The sequence below is a fragment of the Neolamprologus multifasciatus genome, chromosome 23 (genome assembly GCF_963576455.1).
Source record: "Neolamprologus multifasciatus chromosome 23, fNeoMul1.2, whole genome shotgun sequence".
NCBI lineage: Eukaryota > Metazoa > Chordata > Actinopteri > Cichliformes > Cichlidae > Neolamprologus > Neolamprologus multifasciatus.
In genome coordinates, this window is record NC_140460.1 from 32,364,020 (window position 1) to 32,384,311 (window position 20,292).

At 42.6% G+C, this 20,292-nt stretch overlaps 2 protein-coding genes across 6 annotated transcripts in view; one reads left to right on the forward strand and one right to left on the reverse strand.

Moving 5' to 3' along the window:
• gckr (glucokinase (hexokinase 4) regulator) overlaps positions 1-4,480 on the forward strand; it is an 18,588-nt gene extending 14,108 nt beyond the window's left edge. For 3 of the 4 annotated variants that reach the window (XM_085151226.1, XM_085151227.1, XM_085151229.1), the window contains 2 exons: positions 714-823; positions 1,131-4,480. In XM_085151226.1, the coding sequence (XP_085007352.1) occupies positions 714-823; positions 1,131-1,158 (138 nt within the window). In that variant the 3' untranslated portion in view covers positions 1,159-4,480. Of the gene's footprint in view, positions 1-713 lie in introns of all 4 variants that reach the window. The other variant, XM_085151230.1, reaches the window with a different exon arrangement.
• Positions 3,166-19,991, reverse strand: rp1l1a (rp1 like 1a). 2 transcript variants are annotated; one of them, XM_085151225.1, is made up of 8 exons: positions 19,635-19,991; positions 17,399-17,651; positions 14,597-14,995; positions 14,259-14,502; positions 9,414-14,149; positions 7,962-8,930; positions 6,853-7,866; positions 3,166-5,639 (listed from the first exon to the last, which is right to left on the reverse strand). In XM_085151225.1, exons 2-8 carry the CDS (start codon positions 17,630-17,632, stop codon positions 5,214-5,216), a joined length of 8,022 nt encoding a protein of 2,673 aa, XP_085007351.1. In that variant the 5' UTR covers positions 17,633-17,651; positions 19,635-19,991; the 3' UTR covers positions 3,166-5,213. The 2 variants fall into 2 exon arrangements, with proteins under 2 accessions (XP_085007351.1, XP_085007350.1); XM_085151224.1 differs by having other exon boundaries at positions 3,166-5,645.
• Between the last annotated feature and the right edge of the window lie 301 nt (positions 19,992-20,292).

Below are 20,292 nucleotides of genomic sequence, written 5' to 3' on the forward strand. Positions count from 1 at the left end.
CATTTTAGAATTTAAAAACAACCGTTTTTTAAAATAACAATATTATTTTGACACGTGAAATTAGCCTATAGCTGTGAAAACTACTATATTGCTGTTCATTGGTTCTGTGTAATAGGTTGGAGGTTTTTATCAAAGTTCTTATAATGAAGAGGGTCTCGGCATGAGCGGAGGCATTCGTCACAATTTGTTCAGGCTGTGATAGTTTTCTCTTGGGATTACATCACATTCACTTTTACTCATTTTACTCCATTTCAGAGGGGAAGTGCCAACTGCTGTGGCACTCCTCATCTCTTTGCTTGATTTTGCTCGTCGTCAGATTGTCCATTGATCCAAAGATGCTCGTGACATAGAAAGAATCATGTTTAGAAGTTAACTTTGGTCTTCTTCCCCTCACCCCCAACCAGTCACAGCTGATTGCCGCCCTTTCCTGTGTCTGGTTCTGCTGGAAGTTTCTTCTTGTTAAAAGGGAGTTTTTCCTTCCCACTGTCGCTGAGCGCTTGCTAGTAGGGGTTTGTCTCACTGTTGTTGTTTTGTTGTGATTTTGCAGTGTATAAATAAAAGTGAATTAAATTGAATAAATTACTTTATGTAGAATGACCCACATGGTTGAAGAAAAATCTGGTTTTGGTACGGATTGGGTCATCACATAAAGAGCTGAATAACTGAAGAGAGAGGAACTAAACGGCTGTATCATGTTGTCTCCCTCTTTTTAGGTGGTCCCTCTGGCTTTGGTCATTTTACTTACCGGTTGGTCACTCGTGGAGGCGGAGTCACATTTGAAGCAGCAGCCAGTTGTTAGGGAAGCCGTGGCTCAGTGGATGTGGTAACTGAGGCCGTTAAGTTAAAATCTTACATACAAAACACACAGATTTGAGCACTTTTATCTCACTCTTAAATGAACATACTTCTGTTTTAATTTAATGTGATTGAAATAAAATAAGTAAATAAAAAAAGTGTGTTGTTTTCTAAGATAATGAAAGTTTTAGCCTTTTTGACTCAAATTCACTAAAATATGTTAGAAAGCCTGACACTCTGTTCTGTAAGTGTTTTCTGGAGTTTAAAGGCTCAGCAGGATCTGTCCGTGTGATGTAAGTCAATCTCAATCCCTCTTTTGCTCAACTTACTCACAGGGAGGGGATTAGTGTGATGTATGTGTGAGTATCTTGAGAGAGAGGTTGAACAGCTTTGGAACTCCACTGGAGGAGAGCCAAACACAGCAGCGAAGCCCAGAGAGAAGGAGGTCCCAAGAAGATGAAGTGCACATCAGGTCTGGATCAGAAAGCGTTAGGACACAATTCTCAGCATTTCTGTTTGCCACCTATAAAATCACAGTGATTTTACTTCATAAACCATTTATTACTTACACTGCTGGCTGTTTGATTTTGTAGCATGATGTTAACAAGTGCAGGAAAAAAAAAAGGAAATAAAGGGCCTGAGATCATTGCACTCTATTATGTGTAAGACTAAAGCCGGGAAGTGATTAGTGTAGCTTAATAACCTGAAAGTAGAAGGACACATCTTGCTCTCTCTCATTTCTTGGATTTTGATCTATACACAGAAACAAATTTGTTACACAATCAAAGTGTCTAATTGTCTCTAAACCGCTACTAGTGGAAGTTCCTTTCACCTGTAGCTTTTGAGTTTATAGGCGTTTAGCCATGCTAGCGGTTTCTTTCTGGTTAGATGCCATGCTAACCTAAGCTAATCACCATGTAACTAGACTTATTAATGTAAGTTTGTGTTTCAGTACTCTAAAGCTGGGCATTTTAACATGGTGGTCTGTGGGTATAACTCACTTTTGGAGCAACCTCAAGTGGCCATTAGAGGAACTAACATTTTTAGACATTTCACTGCATTTAACAATCATTTACAGATGAGGACAGAATTATTAAACATATCAGGGCCTTGTGCTGGCCAGTCAGTCACATTCACTTAGGTCTTCTGGGGCAGTTTTTCACACACACTGCAAGATCTGATATCTCTGTGTTGGCGTTGTCCCAACATCATAATAATGATAGTCCCAGATCAACATCGCAACTAACCAATATGTCTGAGCATTCAATTATCTTTAGTCAAGAAGTTAACTAATGCTATTAAAAAGTATCATTAGCTAACCAACTTTAGTAACCTAAATTTGGCTAAGAGGAAACCAAACTTGATAATATATTCATTATATCAATAAAATTAATAAAATTAATAAAGAAAACACTTCAAATTCTTACCATTTGTCTGACAAGAAAGTTTTATATAAAGAAGGGTATTTTTCTTCTTTTTTTTTTTTATCCACATTGCAAAGCTATGACAACATGATTGCTTAGTTGCAATGTTGATCCTGGAACGAGGTTAACACACCAAAACAGGCATGTTAGATACACTGTTCTTCACCAGAAGCAACATATGTTTTGGGTTATGGTCATGTTGGAAAAAAAAGTGATGACCCAAACATAGTTTTGCTGCTGACTACTTGAGGTTTTCTTTAAAAATCTTCACATATCCTTTCTCCTTCATGATTCCTTCAACTTTACTGAACACGCCGATCAAGATTCATCCTCTACGTTAGCGAGACTTGGCAAACAACAAATGCAACAATCCGTCAGCTGAACATGCTCTCATAACGTGGCCTCTGGCAAATTTTGAAAATTCTGGGACCGAATAATGAACAAAGAGGTGCTACAAAGAGCAGGAATGCTTCCCCTAGCCGATATTGTTGCTCAATGTTGATTTCGGTTTGCAGGAAAATTCCTTTGCCTACTCCTTCACCGGCCAGCCAAAGTCGCCATGACATGGTTTCCACATAGAGCGAAACGCAAAAGAGGAGGTCCTAAGACCACCTGGTGCCGGGCCATAATAGATGATCTGGAGCATGCCAGCGTTAACTTGGATGAAGCCGAAGCAATAGCCGCTGATCAACAACGATGGACATCAATAGCTGGCCGATGCGCTGCATGGTGTAGGAGAATCTAAAGACTAAAGAAAAGACAACTCTCCCATCTTTCTTTAAACATAATCAGTGTCTCTATGACCAAAGAGCTCTAGTTTCATTTCATCTGACTAACAGACGTACTTCCACGATACATGCTTGCATAACTGACTTGGAGTTTCAGCTCCATCAAACACTGCCGAGTTACAGAAATGTGTCCAGATTATTATAGAACATTTTGAGAATTGCCATTCAGTGCATTTATTTTATTTCTGTCAGTATCATTACATTCATATAATCACTTGCTCTAAGTACATGATGTTCACTTTGTGATGCTTAAGATTAGTGGACAGACAGACAGACCAGTAACAGCATAGGCACACACACCTTCTTGGTACCACAAAATAGGAGGCTTTTGTCAAACTAAGCAGTAAGAGATAAGTGCCTCATTCTCACCGTCCTGAGCACACTGACCGTGTGCAGTGTCCCTGCTCTAATATACAGTTGAAGAGTAAGCCTGAAGCCTTTAACAGCAGCTTTGACTCATTCCAGCTTGTTTAACAGGCTTTGTGAGTCTAATGGAGAGCCACTAACTTAAGTGTGATCTCCTCCTCTGTTTGTGTCGATCATCCTCTATGTAACCATGGATACAATAAGGCATCAGTAACACGCTTCACGCTGTTGTTCCACATGGCTGGTGTGCAAACTCCGCCAGTATCTACAGCATGTAACACACACCTAAGGAGACTCCTTTACAAAAGCAGCAGAGAAAGGTTTACATCAACCTTAAAGTCAGGCTGTCGTCTCCTAAAATTTCCTGCAGCTACACGCTGCACACTGTTTCTCCTGGGACAAAAAGCATTTACGGTATGATCACAGTAATGGGATTACATAAATACAGTGAGGTACAGCACAGTTAAAACACATTCTTACTGTCAAGAATTCAAAGATAACACATTGTTATTAAAGTACAGTATGTATTATTTGAAGGTACCTGAAAATAGAATATTTTGACATTTTGAAAAATACAGCTGTTTACTTTCTTGCTAAGAATTGACTCAGAAAACATTTATATATGCAAGCTAAATGCTAAATGAATACAAAGTTGGGAGTTAATGAGCTTTGTTTAACTTAACACTGGAAGAAAAAGGAAACTGTGAGCTAGCTTTGTTTAGAGGACAATAAAAATGACATTAGTTTATTAGCAACTCTAAAGGTCAGTAATTAGCTAAGCTAAACTAATTCTAGTTTTTAAGTGTGTACGCTTGATAGTGCTGATAAGTCTTCACACTAGCTCAGCAAGAAAGCAAACAAGCCTATTTTTCAAAAAAAGATTCTAATGTAATCACATTACAGACTTGTATAGGTTTAAACAACTGACTTAACAGGTTAAAGATTTAAACAAGTAGTTAGATAATAGGTAAGCTAGGAAATTACCTTTTTTTAAAATCTCCATGACGATGACATTTTATGACTTCCTTTGTACACTTAATGACATGTTTTGACAACTAAATATATATGTATAATGAAGACATGGTTTGAAGAACAGTAGAGTAGAATTTTTTAGGGTTTTTCCGTAGCTGCAGCGGCAGAGACCACCCTCACTAACTTCTGATGCACACCCAGTCACTTTGTTTTATAAGCAGGGTGAAATATGACAAAAAACGCACAGTTCTTAAAAGACCTTCAGGGTTACTTCTAGTATGTTTTTCAGGGTAAAAAATCAAAGCAAGCTGGGTGACCAAAACCCTGAGAATCCAGCACTGACTCAATGATACAGCGCCAAGAAATAATCGCAGAACTGAACCGATAACCCAAGTAAATACAACTGCCACGGCTGAGCTAACGTGTAGTAAATATAAAAAGCTATTCCATTCAATACAGCAATAAATCTGTCCACTGAGCACAAAACTGAGTTCTGATAATTCACCCACAGATACCAAGTGTTCGTTTTTCAAAAATATATTCTCATATGCCTTCTTACATACAGTTAACTTCAAAAATATACACAGATCCATTATAAACACAATAAATGTACGATAGACTGGTTTCAAGTTTCATTTTGCTTTTGTAACATAAATCAGTTTTGTTCTTCCTAAACAAGATCTGGATTAATAAAGTGCTTCAAGTTTTTAAGTGAGTCTTTAAACCTATAAAAATGCCTATGTTGATCCAGTGTAGTCCCAGAAAGAGCAAATTATGTTTTTAAAACTATGTCACTAAGTTGGGGATTCACCTGGCGAATAGTCTTTGAAAGTGTCCTGAGGTGTATCCAAAAACTGTCCAGTTTGTCTTAACCCTCTCTCGGTTTGAGTTTCTTGACCCTGGCTGGTGACTGGCTCCTTCTCTGGCCATTGCTACCACCTGTGGATATGCTGTCAGCCGTTTTGGACACTTCAGCGGAGTCCACAGGATTTTGTGGGGACTCAGCGTCGATGTCCTCCAATGAGCCAGGCTGGGACTCCACTGAGGTTCTGGTGAACTGATGCAGAAGAGCACCATCCTCTCTTTTGCTTCCATTTGCCTTATCCTCTTCCTCTTCCTCTGGCTTGAACTCTTTAACAGCATCTTCCTCCTCATCTTTGTCTTCTCCACTCTCTTCCTTCTCCTCCAGTCCCGATTTGTCAGCAGTGGTGTCGCTTGAACGTTTGCTATCTATGTCCGAGTCTTCCGCATCTGCCTCCTCTCCCTCGGTCATACAGGCAGCTGGAATTGCGTCCTGCCCCTGTAGGGTTAAATGAGATAACAATAAAAGATATCTGAGCAGTTTTAATTAGATGAATTGGGCAATAGAGTGCTGTAATTACATCTACAAGATGCTTACATAATACCACCAAATTAATGTGTGAGATTAAAATGAGTTAGTCAGTGCAGGGAGGTGCCAATAAATAATATCACCAAACTGATCCTTATCTGGTTTCAGCTTCCGATGGAGGCAAAAATACACAGTTTAAAAGTATTTTTAACATGTTGAAGCTTTTTCTGTAACTGGCAAAAGCAGCATACGTCCATCAGTGGAAGCTTCATGTTGGTGCCAAACAAAACAGATTTGTTCAGGCTCTCTAATTGGATGGCGAGATTATCTTTTCCCACAGGCTTAGAATTAGTGGTGAGGATGCAGTAGGTCAGATTCTTCTTTAAGGGACAGCGCAGTTTGTTGTTCAGGGACTCAGTGGTGTTTTAAAATAGAGTGCAAGACAATAATGCCACAGAAACTATTATTAATTGGGTTTAAATTTTAAAGAACATTTAATGTGGGGGAACTGGTGTGTAATCATTTTATTAGCATCACCTATAGCATAAATATACTCCTAACTTGTGAAAATGTACATTGGATAGATGCAATTAAAAAGTATGCTGTGATATATGTCATATATATATAAATAAATACTAAAACCTGAGTGGTTGCCTCACTACATCATGTAAGGTAAGCAGAGGTGGGCGGATCCATCTAATTACTGATATCTAAGCTTCGATGCCAATGCTGGTATTGGCATTAGATTGACACTAGCACAATATGATCGATACTTCCAAGTTCAGTATGTAGCCCTGAAACAGGCACATTTACATTCCAAGTCTCTAAAAAAAACCTAGTTTCAAAATACATGAGAGGCTGAAAGGTGTGTTTTCTTTAAAAGGTTAAAAGTATTAGTACTTTGAACACTGACCCTGTATTCACTTGTATTGGATTGATACAATAATTTGTGGTACTGCACGGCACTAAAGGGGAGTCAAAATTAAGCTGGAGAGTCAGTCTGATCATGTTTGTTGGCCTATCTGACATCTTTAATCAATGCGGTTAAACTTTCATGAGTGCAGTGCTGTTTTACTAACATGAAAGTGACTGTCCTTTAAAAGAAAACAATGCTATCCTTTGTGTTATACATAATAATTACTGAATAAACTTCAGTAAAAACATGGTTCACATTTACCTGTGGCGAGGTTCTTTCCTCTTCAGATGCCTCCCCTTCCTGTTCCTCACTCGATTCACCCTCTCCTTTGCCGTCTTCCTCCTCATCTTCACCCTCTGCTGACGTACTGTCCCTCTCTGCAACCTCCTTTGACAACGTTGACTTTTCATTTTCTGTCGTTTCTGCGGCACTATCCTCCCCCTCTTCCACACTTTCACCCTCGGTGGGTTTTTCTTTATCGTCTACTCTCTCATCACTCTCTTCATTTTCTGGGGTTTCTCCTTTGCCCACTGACGCCTCTTTTACTGTGTCTTGGTCGCTTGTCTCCTCTTCTTCGCCAGTTCCTGTGTCTCCCTCATTTTCCTCTGTTTCATCTTCTCCCATCTCTTCTTCATCCTCTCCTGTTTGCTCCTCTCCCTCCTCCTCTTGGTAACTCTCCTCCTCGTTTCTGGTACACTTACACTGATGTTCTTCATCCTCCTCTCCAGTTTCTGATGTCTCATCTTCTCTCACTTCTTCACCACTTGTTCCTTCTTCTTCCTGCTCCTCTTTGCTTGCACCACTTTCCTCATTTTCCTCCTGTTCATCTTCTGTCTCCTCTTCTTCCCTTGTTTTACCGTCATCGTTTTCTTTTTCAGCCTCTTCATCTTCCTCTGCAATCGTCTCCTCTAAAACAACAACCGCTCTGATGTCCTCTTTGGTTTCCTCGTCTTCCTCTTCCTCCTGGACTACGTCTAAATTCCTCCCATCGTCGTCTACAGCCGCCTGGCTTTTGTCTTTCACTGCTGCAGGCTGCGGCACGGTTGCAGGGGCTGGGCTTTTCTTCAGCTGAAGTATCTTAAGTAGGTCAAAGTCCTTCATCACCGGTGCTTCAGCCGCTAGCGGGTTGATTTTGAAAGGCCGTGCAGCCATTTTCTTGCGAACACAAGCTTCACATGGACAGTATTCGTCGTCACTTCGCTGGTCGCTGAACTCCCCCGTCATCTCTCCGTCGCTGAGGGAATCGCCGGTCTTCACCGACTGTTTCTTCATAATCTAAAAAGACAAACAAACAAACAAAAATTAAATCCAACAATTTATGTCATTCAAGCAGTATCTTCTGCTATGAAGACAGTTTGTGGTAGATTTACCTTCAACATCTGACGTCTCTTCTCTGTTGTAGTGGACTCTCTGGAGAGATGTGTTCCTTGTGGCGGCCGAGGTGACCTACCACCTCTCCCTGCTCGACCCTGAATCTTCCTCATTTCACGTTCAATACTGCCCTGGATGCGTCGGCTCACCTCATCCCTCAGCTCGCAGATCATGGTGTCCAGGATGTGACTGTCATCCAGATCCCATCGAACTTTGAACTCTGCCATTGCATTAATGTAGTGGACCATAAACTGTTTTTCAAGCTTCTTCAGAAGGTGAAGTATCCACACTGGGTCAGGGTCTTGGGATGGTCTTTTGGCCAAAGGTGTTCGAAGAACAGTTGGGGGTGTGCCTGTACTAGAGTCTTCCAATGTCTCGTGCTCATCATCGGTGGGAGATTTGGAACCATCTTTGGCAGAGGTCTTGTCTGATGACTCTGAGGGTTTGGAGCTTTCGCTTTTTTGAGGAGCTTCTTCACTTTGCACTGGTTCCTCTGCTGTGTCTGCCTTAGCTTGGTCTGTGAATGTTTCCTTGTGTTCTGTCTCAATTTCTGTATCTCCTGCCATTGCATTTCCCTCTTCCTCCTCTTCTACAATGTTCTCTGCTATCTCGTGTGCTTGTAGAGATTCTCTCGCTTTTGGAGGTGTCTCATCTCCTCCTTGATTGCCATTTTCCTTCCCTGAACCTGCAGAGCCACTGCTCATATCCACCCCAGATGAGGACCTTGGTGGTGTCACCTGTTCTCGGCTACTGTTCTTGTTCTCCTTTGTCTCCTTGGCTTTGATGTTCCCAGGCTCAGTGAGCCAGAGGGAATGAAGGATAGCCATAATGTCCTCATACTGCTGGCTGCGACCCTTCTGTACATCACAGCCAGGGCCCAATGCAGGCTCAATGAGCTGGAGCTGGGCCAAACAGTCCAAAAGACCCCTGGCTGATGTGCTTAGTCGGCGTCCATAAACCGGAGACACCTAAGATCAAAAAGAAAACATTCAGAGAATGTAGAATATGTTCAATGCAGGAATTATAGTCAAATTCAAATAATTACAACTGGTTAAAAAGGAATTTCAAAATCCTGAAATTAACTGAGCAGAACTTTAAGATTTCTACATTTAAGATCTAAGATCTGCAGGGACACTGGTTGCCTGTTTAGGATTGAAGGTAGTTTATGTTAACATCCACCTCTTTTCATGTCATTTTCACATATTTGGCATATCTAACCCAAAACATATAACTTCTAAATTTGAAAATTTGCATGTTAATTATGTAGGGTCAAATGGATCATGAACATGGTACATTTCCTAGCAAATCAAGTACTTTTGGTTGCTCCCTTGCTCACAAGTGATTGCCACAAACTTGGCAGTTTTATCCCAGATGCCTCTGGTGATGCAACTTTTTATCTATAGCTCTGTATAGCAGAATAATTTTCTGTCACAAAAAAGTAACTGGCTTACCTCGGGCATACTCCTACATCGACCCAGAGAAGAACTTAGAAGAACTTTCATCACAGCTGCAGAAGACTGCCAGCTTCTAGGCAGAGCCTCACTTTGTAATAGTAGAGCACTAGGGAGACCAGAAGTCCCCTCTGCATCTCCTGAAGTTGGATCTGAGCCCTTCTCCTCCTGTGCTATCTCACATTTAGCTTCATCGTCTTTCTCTTCATCCTCTTCAGGGTCACCTTTTTCCACCAATTCTAACTTCTCACCTTCAGGACTCTCCTGTGCTAACTCTCCTCCAGGCATCTCTTCCATTTCCTTTGGCGTCAGCTCTTCCTCATTAAACTCATCGCCAAGTGCTAGCATGCTGCTGTTAGCAGGAATACTTCGTAGCCAGTCACTAACAACCTCACTGGGGGACGTGTTGGGCAAGCAGGCAGGTGTCAGTTCCTCTCTTTTATCCATCTGATTGCTGCTTCTTTGACACATTCCACTTTTCTTGCTCTTGGACTTGTCACTGGACTTACTGGCTTTAGATTGTCGGCTGCACGGGCGTGCTGCAGCCATTGTTTCCTTTAGCAAGTCAGCAGCAGACAGAGATTGAGACAAAGTGCTTTCACCGCATGTTTCTACTTTGCTGTGTAAGGGACAGGGGCTTGAGGACTTGATAGGGGTTCCTTTCTTCAGAGAGCTGGCCATTTTGATACTACCACAATTGCTCCCTGTGCTAAATCTGGACTTACATTCGACCTGATCTTTTTCTTTACTCTGATCTGAAGCTAAATCTGCCGACTCAGCCCTGAGGCAACAGGGACTTTGGGAGGAGATTACTTTACTGTATGCAGTGTCTTCTTCCTGTTTGGCCTCACTAGCTGCTCTAGGGTTTCTTTGATTTTCCGTGCCATTATTTTCTGAGTTTCCAGGAACTGGTTTTGCTGTTGTGTTTGCAGAGGATTTTATCTGGACTTTTGCACCTGCTAATGACATTGCAGACGAGTTCCTGCTGTTGCTACCATTTGTCACTGGAGCAGACTTCATATTTTCTGTTTCACTGCCATTTCCAACTTTGGTCGAGCTAGCATTAGCATGTTTTTCTTTAGACTTACAGTTGCAAGAAGACTTGTTAGACCTGCTGCTTCTGACTGAAATTGTACTTGCTGCTTTTTCTGTCCTTTGCAATCCATTTTCTTCACCTGATGGAGTTTCAATAGTTGGGATATCCACTGCTGAACCACTCTTCCTGCCAGTACTGTTGTATTTTTGAGAAACGGTGGACCCCGTTATCTCCACATCCTCCTTCATGGTGGAAACCTCTCGGCTTTTTGGGAGACTGGGAGTTGAGGTCTTTGCCTGGCCCTCGTCATTGCTCTCAGCACTTCTGTGAACACAGACGCTAGACTTCCCACTGTCTGAGGCAGATGTTTCTTCAGGTAACCCAAGAGAGACCGATTCTGTTGAGTTCTGACTCAAAGGATGGTCTGTGCCTCCTGATGACAGGGCGCTGGCTGCTTGCTCAGAAACATTCTCACTTTTCACCTCGAGCTTCACCTCTTTATTCTTGTTCTCCTTTTCTGTCTTTGCCTCATCTGAAGCGGCTCCACAGCAGCATCTGGATTTGCCAGATTTAGCAGAGCTCGCAGCGTGAACTGACAAGACACTGGGCCCTCTTGTGTCTCCAGCATCAGAGCAATTCAACAACTGCTGCACAGGAGACTTACAACTTTTGGTGAATGCGGCTGAAGCGTCGGGAGAGCGCATCCGCGGCGAACGTGTTCGCTTAGGTGAGAGAGTTTGGACATTAGATTTAATTTTTGGTGCACTCTCATTTGTTACCTTTTTGTCTCCATCCGCTGTTTCAATAATAGAAATATCAGTTTTTCCATTACAATTTGACTTTTGAGATACTGTAGATGAAACATTTGATCTTCCCGATGCAGCACTTGGTGCTCTCTCATTCGTCACATTTTCCTCGTCATCAACTGTAGGCGTTTTAATAGTGACAACATTTGCACTTGAATTTGATTTATGAGAAATGTTGGACCTTACTGAAGATTTTGACTTAGCAGACATGACACTTTCCACCCTCTCCTGATTTTCTTTAGCTTCACTTGGAACTGGAGATGCAGTTGTGTGATTTGACTTCTGGGACTTGGAGGACTTGGCACTAGGGGCTCTGTCCACCATGTCATCCCCCTCTATCTTTGTACTGTGAGACTTTGCAGAGGAAGCTGATTTATGGGATAAAATACTAGCAGTTCGCTTCTCAGCTTTTTCTGTTTTGTGTACTATTTCGGAGTCTGATTCTGTGTTTTGATTACTGTCAGATTCATGAGATTTGGAGGACTCTGCACTGGGTGCCCTCTCGTTATTTACCAGTTTAAGATTGTTCTTTTCTTCTTCAGCTTCATCTGCTGTCTTTGAGCTTGAACATGTCACCATTTCATTGCCATCACATTTAGACCTGAACGACTTTGTAGACTTAGCAGACTTGTCCGATTTAACTGACGTGCCAGACATTTGACTTGGTGCCCTTTCTTCTCCCTCTCCCCCAGGCTCTGAGGCTTTAGTGGACTTATGGGATTTAATAGACTTTGCAGACAGGTTGGACTTTGATGACATTGCACTTGTTGGTCTTTCCTCTATCTCTGTTTCTGTTCCTTTTCCAGTTACCTTTATGGTAGCTTCAACTCCTGTTGCTTTTCCACAGTTACTACAAGTCGACCTCTGAGATATGCTGGACTTTACAGAAATGTTTGAGTTTTTTGATCTAGCACTATCAGGTCTTTCAGCCTTTCCAGCCTTTGCAGAAACATTTGACTTCACAGAGAGGCTACTGGGAGCTCTGTTGTTTGGGTCATGCTCTTCTACAGCTGGATTGTCACTTTGGGATGTGCCTTTAGCTTCTGACTGACAGGTGGAGTTACGAGACTTGACTGATGCATCAGTCTGAGCTGAAACACAAGATTTGGCTGACAAGGAGCTGACTGCTCTTTCTACAGTGTTCTCGCCCACTGCTGTCTCCCTTGAACTGATGTCAGGAGCTTCACTTGTGTGTTCAGACTTGCTGGACTTTGCAGACTGATTTGACACTACGCTGAAGCTTCTCTCGTCCTCTTTTTTTGCACGAATATCGGTGCTGCCCTTACAGCCAGAGTTGTGTGATCTATTGGACCTGTGGCTTGTAGCTGAAGTAGCACTGGGAGCCCTTTCTTTCTCTTTTTGTGTTGCCTGAGGACTGGATGTTCTAGACATGGCACTGGATACTTTGCCCTTTGGTGTGGCAGAGAGGCGTCCATTATTGGTGAGGTTGGTTTTGTTGGATTGGGTAGAAACATCTGAGGCAGCATCATCACTGTTAGGAAGGGGAGAGGCTTGGTTGGAACGATTGGTTCTCTGTGATTCCCTCCCACCGGAAACAGAATCGACCTTGCGTTTGCAGCCCCCGCAATTCGGACACACGCTAGATGTCGCTGACTTTTGAGAGCTTGCTGAGAGTCCTGTGTGACCTGACAAGTCACTTACAGCCCTCTTTGTCCCTTCATCATCATCACAGGCCCCTCCTTCCTCTGATTCTGACATCCTGGTTACGCTTACTTTAGATGTGTTGCAAGGGACTTGATCTACCTCATCTGGGCCAGCTGAGCGAGCGACAGCTCCTCCACAGAGACAGGAAGAGGCTGCAGACACTGCCCTGCTTCCTAGCTCTTCCTGCTCATTGTGTTTGGTAGAGTGGAAAGAATTGGCTGAGACGTCATTTGTTGGCTTTTCGTGCAGTTGAGTTTCAGGGGTTGGGGACGGTTCATTGCTATGGCAACACCGTGAAATGCTTGGTGGCAGATCATCGTCCTCATCATCTTCATCCTCTTTCAACGACCGAAGGACATGTGAGGAGCTGCTGACTGCTGATAGCGGGCGATCTTCTTCGTCTTCAGCTGACTTTCTGCTGAGTGGTTGAAGGTTGCTGTCCGCGACAACCACTTCACTTCGACTGCAACACCGGCTCACCTTGTGTACCTCAATATGGGTGTCCCCATCCTGCTCTACCTCTAATCTGTGCTCAACCTGCTCGGTTACACACATTTCCTCCTGGACCAGTTTGCTCTGCTCTGAACCTGAGCCACCCCCGCAGCTGGAGAGCCGAGCTCTGCAGCGCACCACCCTTCTTGAATTGCACGATGAGGAAGAGCTAGAAGAGTGCGTATGTCTCATCATACTGTGGGTGTGACTGGGTGCATGTGGGGGTGGAACAGGAGCTGATTTATGGCTGTGTGCAGGGTTTTCCCATAAGTCGTAATGCTGTTCATGCCTCTGGTGGCAACACGGGCAGCGGTTCCCTTCCAACACGCACTGCAGCGGCTGGCTGGAATAGTCCACACCGTACTGATCAAAGGATGTTGAATCAGGGTCAGAACAACTTTCTGACTGGCCCTGCTGGAGATAATGAGGCTGAGCCTGACTTAGAGGGCAACATTCATTGCTCAGAGATGGAGATTTTTTAATTTGAGTGGACCACTGGAGGGTCTCGTCATTCTGGAGGTGAAAACGCACCCTCATCTCCACCGAGAGGCTGCCATCTTTATTTACCAGAACACGCTTTTCAATGTCATCATTCATAATGGCTGGCTTTCCCTGGGGGCATGCGGTGACACCATTGCCATATGACTTTTCAGAGGAAAAAGAGAAACGTGCCGAGCGGTTTGAGGAATCAGAACGAGGGTGAATGATGCTCTTTTTGGTTTCCAGACCAAAGTTAACTGAAGGAAAAGAGAAAAGTGCAATATTTAACAAAATTTATTGCCTCTTTTTCTTGTACCTTTTAAAACTTGTCTGTTGTTAACTTGCCCAGTTGTCTAAAAAACTCACCATTTTTTTTGCTTTCATGTCCTTCGCTGTACTCACTGGCTCTGGATTGAGCTCCATGAGGTGGGGACCTTATTCCTTGAGTAGCAGGGGATCGTGCCCCATTTCCAGGAGTCCGGGGACCCAGACCAGGAAGTTTCTCTTCTGAACTTTTCCTAATAAAGTTTATCAGCAAGGGGCTGAAGGCTTCCCGGCCAACACACACCAGAACACCTGGACAAGTCATCAGGCTTTGAACGCTGTCAATCTGGAAACAATTCACCAGAGTCAACAGTTTTCACTAAAATGAGCAACCTTTGCAAAGTTTTACTGTGCAAATTCAAATAGATATAACTTTTTACCCTGCGTCCCTCTACAGTGTAGATCTTGCGGACATGAAACTGCATCACTTCGGACACCTCATCTAAAAAAGCTCTCAGGCTCCTGGCTGTCCTTCTGCTCAGGACCACGCTCCTCCTCATCCCCGGTTCGCTGTTCTTCACCAGCAAGATCCGTCGCTGTCTGTAAGGCATATGCAAATGGCCAGGTGGTGTTGCGGATGATGTTTCAGGCCTCTGGGGCCTCCGGTTGTGATGGTACCAGATGCCTGAGTGTTTGTTGACCAGCTCCATGTTTACTGGCTTCGCCTGGCGTCGGTCAGAGCAGAGGTAGCAGCCACCATCCTGGAGCTGCTCCAGGTGTTTGATGGTGTGAGTGCCACGAGGGGTGGTCACAGTCCGCACACCAAATGGCAGCGGCACCTGTGGACAAATTGTACATAAATATCAAATGTGACTGTTAATCTGTCTCTATCTCGTATCCATGTATTGCTCTCCCTACATTGTATAAAGCACTGCTGATCAGGACAAGCGCCGTTTTAGCCACTTAACATCCACCCTAGATGACCCATCTAGGGTTCGTTAAATATCCACCACATTTTGTAGGATTTTCAATTGTTTCGAACATGTAATGACAAAATAATTGGGATTTAATTTGAAATAAACAGTTCCTGAAAAATTGCTTATTTATCATGTGGCTAAAGCAAAACCCAACCATAACCTTTGATTAGCGTGGATGTTAAGAGGTGAAAAGACCTGCATCAGTAAAGTCAAAGCCACATACAGCATGCTGCACCTTACAGTGGGGCAAAAAAGTATTTAGTCAGCCACCGATTGTGCAAGTTCCCCCACTTAAAATGATGACAGAGGTCAGTAATTTGCACCAGAGGTACACTTCAACTGTGAGAGACAGAATGTGAAAAAAAAATCCATGAATTCACATGGTAGGATTTGTAAAGAATTTATTCGTAAATCAGGGTGGAAAATAAGTATTTGGTCAATAACAAAAATACAACTCAATACTTTGTAACATAACCTTTGTTGGCAATAACAGAGGTCAAACGTTTACTATAGGTCTTTACCAGGTTTGCACACACAGTAGCTGGTATTTTGGCCCATTCCTCCATGCAGATCTTCTCAAGAGCAGTGATGTTTTGGGGCTGTCGCCGAGCAACACGGACTTTCAACTCCCGCCACAGATTTTCTATGGGGTTGAGGTCTGGAGACTGGCTAGGCCACTCCAGGACTTTCAAATGCTTCTTACGGAGCCACTCCTTTGTTGCCCGGGCGGTGTGTTTTGGATCATTGTCATGTTGGAAGACCCAGCCTCGTTTCATCTTCAAAGTTCTCACTGATGGAAGGAGGTTTTGGCTCAAAATCTCACGATACTTGGCCCCATTCATTCTGTCCTTAACACGGATCAGTCGTCCTGTCCCCTTGGCAGAAAAACAGCCCCATAGCATGATGTTTCCACCCCCATGCTTCACAGTAGGTATGGTGTTCTTGGGATGCAACTCAGTATTCTTCTTCCTCCAAACACGACGAGTTGAGTTTATACCAAAAAGTTCTACTTTGGTTTCATCTGACCACATGACATTCTCCCAATCCTCTGCTGTATCATCCATGTGCTCTCTGGCAAACTTCAGACGGGCCTGGACATGCACTGGCTTCAGCAGCGGAACACGTCTGGCACTGCGGGATTTGATTCCCTGCCGTTGTAGTGTGTTACTGATGGTGACCTTTGTTACTTTGGTCCCAGCTCTCTGCAGGTCATTCACCAGGTCCCCCCGTGTGGTTCTGGGATCTTTGCTCACCGTTCTCATGATCATTTTGACCCCACGGGATGAGATCTTGCGTGGAGCCCCAGATTGAGGGAGATTATCAGTGGTCTTGTATGTCTTCCATTTTCTGATGATTGCTCCCACAGTTGATTTTTTCACACCAAGCTGCTTGCCTATTGTAGATTCACTCTTCCCAGTCTGGTGCAGGTCTACAATTCTTTTCCTGGTGTCCTTCGAAAGCTCTTTGGTCTTGGCCATGGCGGAGTTTGGAGTCTGACTGGTTGAGGCTGTGGACAGGTGTCTTTTATACAGATGATGAGGTCAAACAGGTGCCATTCATGCAGGTAACGAGTGGGGGACAGAAAAGCTTCTTACAGAAGACGTTACAGGTCTGTGAGAGCCAGGGATTTTCCTTGTTTGAGGTGACCAAATACTTATTTTCCACCCTGATTTACGAATAAATTCTTTACAAATCCTACCATGTGAATTCATGGATTTTTTTTTTCACATTCTGTCTCTCACAGTTGAAGTGTACCTCTGGTGCAAATTACTGACCTCTGTCATCATTTTAAGTGGGGGAACTTGCACAATCGGTGGCTGACTAAATACTTTTTTGCCCCACTGTATATCTTAGTGGGCCAGATGAGTGAAACTATTTGATAAATGTATAAAATGAAAGAAAATGTTGTGATAGTTCATTGCTCAGACTGTCCTGTAATTATAAAGCATAACATTTTTGTTAATTGACAGAAAATGTCTGTTCTTGTGTTTTTGTTTTGTTTTTTACACTGTGATATTACTTTTGTGTCGTATTGATGGTTCATGAGAGAGGTCTTTATCAGTAGGAAATGCTTAAATACAGTTAAAAGTCTAAAATTTATACATTTATATCCTACTTCACATTTTGCAAAGCTGTCCAAGGGTCATATTGGAGTCTTTTACTCTTCAGTTCTAGTCCCCAGGCCTAATGTTTGACACCCCTGACCTATATACATGCATCTAAGCATTCAGCTTCAAAAGAAGTCTCTACTATAGTTCATCTAACCTTTTGAGAAAGGTCGTCCAGCAGGGCGTCAAAGCATTTGAAGCTGCGCTTGTGGATGGCCATCCTGACGCCCCCAAACTGGCTGTCACCACTTTTGTAGAATGTGATCCGTTTGGCTGGGGTGGTTGAGCTCACGTGAGCGGGGCGCGAGTTGGAAGGGGGCAGGGCAGGGATGGGGAAGACATGTTTAAATGGGGGCCGGGGGTTCCACAGCCCTGTCTGGACCGAATGCATGCTGTGGTCTCACATACACCTGGGAAACACACAAAGATAAGAACATGTTTGTTTTTTCTGCAGGTTTCTGTTTATTTTTCTGGTCCCGTGCGTGCTAATCACACTCACAAGAAGAACAAGTCTTAATCAGGATGATTAATGGAGGATTTAGGACAGGACATCCGCTGAAAGGACTAGCTGACATTGGTGGGAAAAACCTTCTGTATCGTTTACAACTAAATTCTAATAATAAGCTGTCACTTTTCCACCTGCTGAGGTGATTGGGTTGTTTCTGTAATGATTTTCTAGAAAAAGACATTTACCTGGATTCCCTCAAAATATACTGTGCAGTCCCCCCCCCCCCCCTCCCCCCGATCATTGATCAGTTTCAATTTGTTTTTTGAATAAGAACTGCAAATCCTACAAAAGGTCAACAAAAACAAGCCACATACTTTAATGCGAATTAACAAGATAAACTGTAGACAAATGCTATATTTACATGGATGTTAAAGGCGGAGCTTCGCACAGGGAGCTATTTTTATCAGTGTGGCCTAGGACACGTATAAAAATCCTGTTCGGAACAGACGTAAAAAGTTCGTGCCCTGCTCCTGGAAAGGCAGCATCAATCAGCTTACATAACATATGCTGAGTATTTCAAACATTTAGCTTTTTTCTCTAGTTTTACAACACATGGATGAACATAGATGAACACAACAAATAACTACTTGTTAGTTTTGAGTTTCAATGGGTTTCAGGTCTGTATCGTCACACATATTAGCTTATATAATAGTTATAAAAACCACAAGCTAATATCACGTGTATGTTGAGAGATCAGCTGTGGTGACCCTTAAATCCTTCAGCATCAAGACAAATATCACTTTTTCTACTCAGTACATGTGGTCACAATGTGCCTCTTGATTGTTTCCTGTTATGTCTTCTGATAGGCTTAGCAGGCTTTTAAGTCTCATGAGGCCAAATCAGTGTTGACACTGCTTCTTAATGCCTCTTTAGCTCAGTCTTTCCTAATAACATTACATCAAACATATCATTTAAAATTCTATGAAGGGCACAGTTAACCCAACATTTAGGCACATGTTAAACAGGTTTTCAGTGTAGAACAGCACAAATAAAACTGACTGTAACGTTTATTTTACACTTGAAACTGACTCAGACAATCTCATATAACTTATTCTGGCTTTTTTCTGAAATGGACAGCAAAGTTGCTTTTGATGTGCAACATTAAAAGCAACCACTGAAGCTGTGGGAAAGTGATTATGCTGTGGGACTAAAGGAAGGTCTTAGGCTTACAGCTATGCTGACGTCCGTGTGCACTAAGCAAGTTTTTCCAGCAAAGAGGCAAGTTAATCCAAGCAAATGTTAGCTTAGAGCTTTCAGACACTTAAACACATTCAGTTAGTGTTTCATTATCACCCTCTGCTTCTTTCTCACTGCCATTCAAGATTTAATGGAATCAATATATCAGATTTTAGAAGTGGAATAAAGGAATATTTTCACTTTCCGTTAATCTCATCTAGTTTCTGCTATTTTTAGACTTAATGAATGACAAATACTTCTTAAAAACTATTTTTTTAGAAGCACACCAACAGTCCCAGTTTATATATGACAAACAAAGCTTAAAGTTCTCACATTTAAGCAGAATAAATGACTCATCTGTTAAATGAAAAGCTGTGGACGGACTGTTCGATGGACTGCTCATTTCATATCTAACACACACATTTTTCTTTCCAATACAAAACTCTGACTCACATATATTAGCCTTTAACACATTACACTGAAGCAAACCATTAACAGATAACAGCATTGTAGGTTTAAGCCTTTTCAACATGAAGCTCTATTATTTTCCCATGAAAGCGTTATTATAGCAGATTTTATGTTTTTGCTCGTTTAGAATCTTTTTCAAATGATTTGAAGATGATTACCGTTGTTGTAAAAGAACAGGAGACTGCTACCACTAATTAACAACCACTTTTTCCATGCCATATGTATTAGTTGCACTACTCACATATTCAGGAAGCATGGTCCAAAGAGGTATGGAAAAACTGAAGAGAAATTTGTGGATATCTAGTCAGACCAGGAGACTGGTTTGCAGTATTTGTGCAAGTGTGTATGGTGGCGATCCCCGAGTCATACGTGTACATATACAGCAGAGTCCCTGATTCCACTCTCCAGCTCTCAGGGTAAAATGGCAGATGGACAAGAGGAGGGAGGAAGGGAGTGGGGGTGGAGAGAGGAGAACGGAGGAGATAGGAGAAGACAGGAGGGGCTAGGCTAAGGATAGAATGAAAAGCCTGCTTAAGAACCTCTGTGTGTGTGTGGGAGAAGGAGGGGTTGCTATGGTGAGGCCAAGACGTTAATAAGGCAAGTGATGCTCTTATGCATGCCGCACCTGAGCATTAGAAGACGCATATGCTAATTTGTAGTTGTGAGGTTGAATTATTGAGATTGAATAGAAATATTAATAGGCAAGTGGCAAATACATCAAAGATGTTTAGATTGTTAGTGAAATTATAATTTGAATCATGTCAACATGAAAGTTACAGGACGCCGAAGGACAAAGTTAGGTAGATAAAGTCTTAAAAAAAAGTCTGAAGTCTGACTTAGATAAAGTCAGATAAAGGCAGTCAGTTTTCACATTCTGGTTGCAGAGTTGGTGCAGAGGC